The sequence below is a fragment of the Entelurus aequoreus genome, linkage group LG26 (assembly GCF_033978785.1).
Source record: "Entelurus aequoreus isolate RoL-2023_Sb linkage group LG26, RoL_Eaeq_v1.1, whole genome shotgun sequence".
NCBI lineage: Eukaryota > Metazoa > Chordata > Actinopteri > Syngnathiformes > Syngnathidae > Entelurus > Entelurus aequoreus.
Genome location: NC_084756.1, coordinates 16796568 through 16803414, shown reverse-complemented (window position 1 = coordinate 16803414; position 6847 = coordinate 16796568). Strand labels below are relative to the sequence as shown.

Below are 6847 nucleotides of genomic sequence, written 5' to 3'. Positions count from 1 at the left end.
AGTGAAGAATGCGTGAAAAATGGCGTTTCCTCGATGTGAAGACGTGATTAGTCCGAAAGAGAAAGTGAGGATGCGGTATTATCTGCTCACAGATGCTACCTAGTGGTTGTTTAAGCACACCACAGCTAGTCCTAGATAAACTAACCAATCCCCACTCCTTAATGCTTCAGTCACATGCAGGATTCTCACAGGAATGAGGCAAAATGTATCCAAACCCACTGTATTTTTCACCTGGTATTTAATCATATGTATGTCAGGATACTAATTCCATCCATTTTCTACCGCTTGTCCCTTATATTTATGATTTCAATCCTTGAATACATTTTAAAGGCAAACATGCATGAACAAAATGTTGTTCCTAAATAATCCACTAGGAGGTGCAAACTGGCCTTTTTTCTTCTCACCTTCACACCCTCATTAGCCACAAACTGTCTTTGTCAAAAAGGAGAAATCGCATGTAGAGTTTTCCAAGAGAAATGCAAATATTTGTTGCCAGCAATTAATAACACCTGTGTGCTTGTGTGTTGCTGCTCAAGGAATGTAATATCCAGCATCACTTATTGGACTCATCACTGACTTGCTCAAGGGTCTGAGGAAACAGTCGTCAATTTGAACCCGCAGCCAAAGCAGCATTAAAAGCCATCTCGCTAATGACTAACCTAATAATATTAGTATCATAGTATGGAAAGCCTATATCAAGATGAATGCTAACAATAAAAATTATTACAATTAACGCTTACATGAACAACTATTAAGCTTAATACTAACAATATACACTATAAAGATTGACGCTGACAATCAACATTATTAATATTATGCCAACAAATTAATAAGATTAACACTAACAATAAACACTATTGGGATTGATGCTAACAATAGGAATCAACTATTAAGATTAATGCCCACAATAAACAATATTACTAAGATTAATGCTGACATTACACACTCAAAATGAATGTCAACTATAAACCCTATTAAGATTAATGCCAACAATAAACACTATTATGATTAATGCTGACAAATTAATAAGATTAATGCAAACATTAAAAACTATTAAGATTACTGCTAACATATACATAAGATTATGGTAATAAACACTATCAAGTGTAATGCTAACAAATTAATAAAATCATGCTGACAACAAAACACTATTAAGTTTAATGCTAACAAATTAATAGGATTAATGCTAACAATAAACACTATTACAATTATTGCTAACAATAAATGCTATTAGGATTAATGCTAACAAATTATTCAAATGAAGGCTAACAATAAACACTAGTAGGATTAAAGCTAACTATACCAAACTTTTACATCTAATGCTGAAATGAAAAACTATTAGGATTAATGCTAACAATAAACACTTTTAAGATCAGTGCTAACAATAAACACTATTAAGATTAACGCTAACAATAACACATTTTCAAATGAATGCTGACATGATCAACTATTAAGATTGATGCTAACAATAAACACTAATATGATCAATGCTAACAAAAAACACCATTATCATTATTGCTAACATTAAAAACTATTAAAATTAATGCTGACATGAACAACTATTAAGACTAATGCAAATAATAAAAACTTAAAATTAATGCTGACATGAACAACTATTAAGACTAATGCAAACAAAAACTTAAAATTATTGCTGACATGAACAACTATTAAGACTAATGCAAACAATACACACTATTAAGAAAAATGCTAACAAATTCATAGGATTAATGCCAACAACACTATTAAAATGATTGCTGACAGCAAAAACTATTGAAATTAATGCTGACATAATAATAATAATAATGATAGTTTTTCATGCAAAAAACAATTTGAAATATATATGGTTCAAAGTATCAAGTATTTAAGATCACTGTCCTTCAACAAATATCAATATGATACCCCAATACATCACCATAATATTTGGTCTGATTTAGTGTCCCAATACAACTTTTTCACTTCTGATACAATACCAATATTGGCGCGTTGGCCGATATCGATACTAATCCGATACATCAGCAGGCACCATAGTACAAACTTGTGTTATTTTGTAGTGTGGAATGTTAGAAAAGGTTTTACTCAAGTAAAATTAGTCAGAGAAAAAGGCAAGTATGAAAAACACTAACCTTGTGGCAGATTTAGGCTTTTGAAGTGGGGTTGTAATTTGTTTTTTTGGCAACACTTAGTGGTCACAATTATTCGTTAAGTTTGGCACATGATGCAGTAAGGTAAATGAAGCGGACACGTTTGTTACTGAACACTTCTAATACGCTTCTGCCTCTTTGATACTTGCTATATTGACAAATGTGCTGTTTTACACTGCAATATTGTTCAAGGAAGGACACGTATTACATATGTCTAGCTTGTGTGCTATTGCATGCTTAGCTGTTGTGTAGTTGCTAGCTCCTAATAGCCGATAGCCTAGTCCTACCATGTATACCAGACCTGGGCAAAATACGGTCCATGGGCCGGATAGGGCCCACTAAGATTAACATTTCTAAATTAGTTTTTTTAACCTTTAAAATCGAAACTGTAGCCACGAAAGCAGATTTTTACAACAACGCTCTGCAGAAAAGTGATATTATATCTAATTGCATTTGGGTTTTTTTACCCCCTGTGTTCATATTTTGTTGTGTTTTGCTTCATTGTAAAAGAGGAGGTGGTCTAAAAAGTGAAAAAGAGCAACGTTCATATGTTGTTTATATTCAGTGTTTTATCGTTCATAGTTAATATTATAAATCCCACATTCTTTATAGCCAGTATATACTGTATATCACGTACATACATATATTTCATACAAACATACGCACCGGCCGCCCAGACACATTTTTTTTCTCAATGTGGCCCCCGAGTCAAAATAAATGCCCAGGTCTGATGTAAAGCTTTTGTATATGACATATCAGCTCAGTGACACATATTGTCGTACTGATTATGTATGCAAAGATATTTTAATTTCACATACAGTATCTGTTGAGTGTTCCAACAGTGACACACAGTTTTCACACACATTCTGGATTTTTACTATAAGCGGCAAAACACTATCATTTTACTTCATTTCTAACACATCATCAACATATAAATTGTCCTTTTAACATTTGCGCACTGATTAAAAAAAAAAATAGATAAGTGACAAACAAATTAATAAAATTTCAAATATTAAATAAATATTTACCATAAATTTGTTTTAGTACAAAAAAAATTATTCATGACGTCAAATTAATTCAAGTTTGATTAATAAAGTTTGAAAATAGTTTCTCATAAATAAAAAGTTGTAACATGTTGTTGTAAGGGGGTCAGAGCCACAAAATAAAATCAATCAACAAATTATCTATACCAGACCTGGGCAAATTAAGGCCTGGGGGCCACATGTGGCTCGTTAAGCTTTTTAATCTGGCCCGCCGGACATTCCAAAATAATTTTTTTTGATCTTTAAGACGGAAACTGTAGCTGCCATTATGATGTGCAGTGATGTTTTCTAATGACCGTAAGTCTTGGACTATACAAAGTATTTCAATGGTTGGAATCTGTGCTTTTGCATGATTTACTAGTTACTATGGCAATCTAATTAGTTACTATGGTCATCTAATTAGTTACTATGGTAATCTAAGTCATAGCAGCTCAGACCAGGCACCAAGCAGTGTGGGTGGGGAGCGTTTCCACACAAGTGTTTCCAGAGTGGCCAGCCTGAAATGTGGGTGTCAGGGACCGACGCAGAGGGAGATTTTTACAACAACGTTCTAAAGCTTAGTGATACTGTATATCAGATAGTAGATGTTTATTTACCCTTCGCCTTCATATTTAGCTGTTTGTTGCATTTTGCTTGATTGTAAAATATGTCGATCGAGAGGGGGTGTGACTTTCATATGTTGTCAATATTCAGTGTTTTATCGTTCATTGATAATATTGTAAATCCCACATTCTTTATTTTCATGTACATTCTGGGTGTCTTATTCAGTAAAAAAAAATAAAATTCCATTCTGTTTTTAAGGCGGTCTGTCATAATGTTTTTAGCATTCAATAAGACGTTATTGTGAGGTTTTGTATTAGTTTCCTTAAAATAGATACATCGGCCCCCAGGCACATTTTTTTCTTTAAATTTGCCCCCCCTCCGAGGCAAAATAATTGCCCGCGCCTGATCTATACTTATGCAGCCCTCAATCAAAAATGTCTCAAAGGGCTTCGCAAACCACAGCGACATCCCCTGATATAAACGTATGTTTAAAATGATTCAATTAAATACATGAAATTAAATTAAATGCAATTAAATGTTCCTTAGGGCCCAAACTGAGCGGCTCTAAATATCGGACATCTCTGAATTACTTATGTTTTGTGTGTGACCCTCAAAATGGTGTTTACATTATTAAAAGTATATGGGTATTTATTTACCTATCATTTGTTGGTTTTACCGTCACTTAGTACCTACCTGTACGTGTACCAAAAAATGTGTTTATACTTGAGACAAAGATTATTAACAACATATTTATATTTTTATAAATGGCTGTGATAATGTAAATGAGGGATTTTTAATCACTGCTATGTTGGAATTCTTATTAATATCGATACCGTTGTTGATATTATTCAATTTTGTTTGACTACTCTTGGATTGTTTTGTGTCATGTTTGTTTATCCTTTCAATTACTCTGTTGATTGCTATTCTGAATGTTGCTGGGCCGAGTTTGGTTTTGGAATTGGAATATGGTATTATTGTGTATTATTTTGTTGGACTAATTAATAATAAAAAAATAATAATAATAATATATATATATATACTGTATATATATATATAATAAAAAAAATAAATAATAATTATATATATATATATATATATATATATATATATATATATATATATATATATATATATATATATATATACACACATTACACACATATATATATATTGAAATAAGAGCAGTAAATGAATCATTGTACAAGAAAGCTAGTGAGTTATTTAATGAATAAGGGGTGGGAGGAAATAAGATTCACTTCTTCCTACTCCTTTTTTGAATATGGAAAATTTGATCATAATGCTTGAATTTTTTGAGTGTGTGTGCGTGTGTTTTCATTGTGAATTATTTGTGTCTATATCTGAACTGTACTGCATTGTTTTTATTCTTGTTTTAGTTCAGTTTTTTAAATAAACTACTACTATGACTAAATGGTACGATGTGTACCACCCGTATCTTTAAGCATAGATTGAAATAAATAGAAATATTGTAAAATGTGTAATTATGTATAATGTACTTTAGTGTAAAATACTTCTTAATTTCAGACCCAACTGATCAAAATGATTTCAAAACATTACAATTCTTCCCAAAAGTTTTTTTTTTTTAAATTTGATATGGTACTGGTGAATATACTGTATATATAATATTTGATTTTATTGGCTGTGAAAGCTTTGATGGTACTCACTGTCGAGAGAAAGCATGGAGTCAAAGATCTTGCACTGGACCTGTCCCGTGCTCTGTGAAGCACAGCTCATCCACAGACCCTCATACAGACCCACAGCGGTGATGATCGCGTCACCGACGTAAGTCGACTGCTTCCATTGGGGCAAAGCCGTGGTGGCGATGATGCTGATCCAGCCGCCCAAGGCCAGGAAGTAACCCAACAACTGGAGTCCGGAGTTTGCCATCCTTCAGTCGCTCTGACTAACAACCAACCAATCAATCAATGGATCAATACTCCCGTCGTTTTTAACTTTGCTCCTCACTTTCGGTTTCCCTCAGTAAAGTCTCTCCTGTGCCCTCAAAAATCTTTCTAGTTGATCAAAAAGTTCTTGTGCATTGCTGCTTTTTGCCTGGCCGCCTTCAACTTGGTCTTCCTGCTGCTCCTCCAAGTCTAAGTGACGGGCTTGATGGAAGGAGGAAAAGATGCGCACAAAGGAGTCAGTGATGGGCTGATAGAGGCGTTTGATTGGTCCATCCTGTGACAGTCACGCCCACGGGAGGGAGAGGGGCTGAAGATGCTGAACGGCTTCATTGACACTTTTGATTAAAAAATCATTCCACTAATTCTTTGATTCAGTTTGTCCAAAGCAGGGATATTCAACAATTTTTTTTTGGGTGCCACATTTACAGAAAGCTAGCGACCGGACTTCTCCCTTCACTATTGTTTGGTTTATTCCGGAGAACCAGCGTCTTCTACAGTAGACATTGTTTTGGTTTATTTTTTGGTCAGAATTTCAGAAGCTATCTGCTGTTTTTAAAAGGAACTTCTGCAGAAATGTGAGTCCCTCACAGTTGTTTTTTTTACTGAACAAGTTGAATAGCCCAAAAGAAAAAGAAAGGGCCTAAAATGGAACCTTCAGGAACACCATTAGTGTAACTAAATAAGTAAAACAAATGACCACTGACTGCATCTAATGTAAACAAGCAGCAATTGAATAGAAAAAAATATATTAAAAAAAAAATTCCGTTTTTCTTCGTTTTTTCCGACCTACAATGTGTGTTAAAATCTTGATCCGTCTCTTTGCCATACCTGCCAACAACTAAAGTTTTTCCGTAATGAGTACGGTTTTTTTATTATCTATTCTGGTTTACGGCTGCAGGGGACAAAATATACAGAAAAAATCAATGAGGATTGGTTGGTTTACGTATAAGAAAATACATGATTGGTTGGTTGTTTACTATGAGGAGTCACGATTGGTTAAGATTAGGGCAAAACATTAGGGACAGGCCAATCAGAGGCAAGATAGGGCGGGTCATCGAACCATTATTTTCAAGTTCAAATCAAATTCCTGAATGATGGTAAATTGGTTGTTTTGTACTAAAAAAGTTAATTAATGAACAATGTCTTTATCACTAATTTGTTGCAGTACAAAAAGTTTAAGTTTCATTGAAAAAGCATA

At 33.7% G+C, this 6847-nt stretch overlaps 1 protein-coding gene across 3 annotated transcripts in view; it reads right to left on the bottom strand.

Moving 5' to 3' along the window:
- Positions 1-5850, bottom strand: part of cldn19 (claudin 19) — a 33416-nt gene extending 27566 nt beyond the window's left edge. For 2 of the 3 annotated variants that reach the window (XM_062038122.1, XM_062038120.1), the window contains exon 1: positions 5410-5850. In XM_062038122.1, coding sequence (XP_061894106.1) covers positions 5410-5632 — 223 coding nt within the window. In that variant the 5' untranslated portion in view covers positions 5633-5850. The remainder of the gene's footprint in view (positions 1-5409) is intronic. The other variant, XM_062038121.1, reaches the window with a different exon arrangement.
- Between the last annotated feature and the right edge of the window lie 997 nt (positions 5851-6847).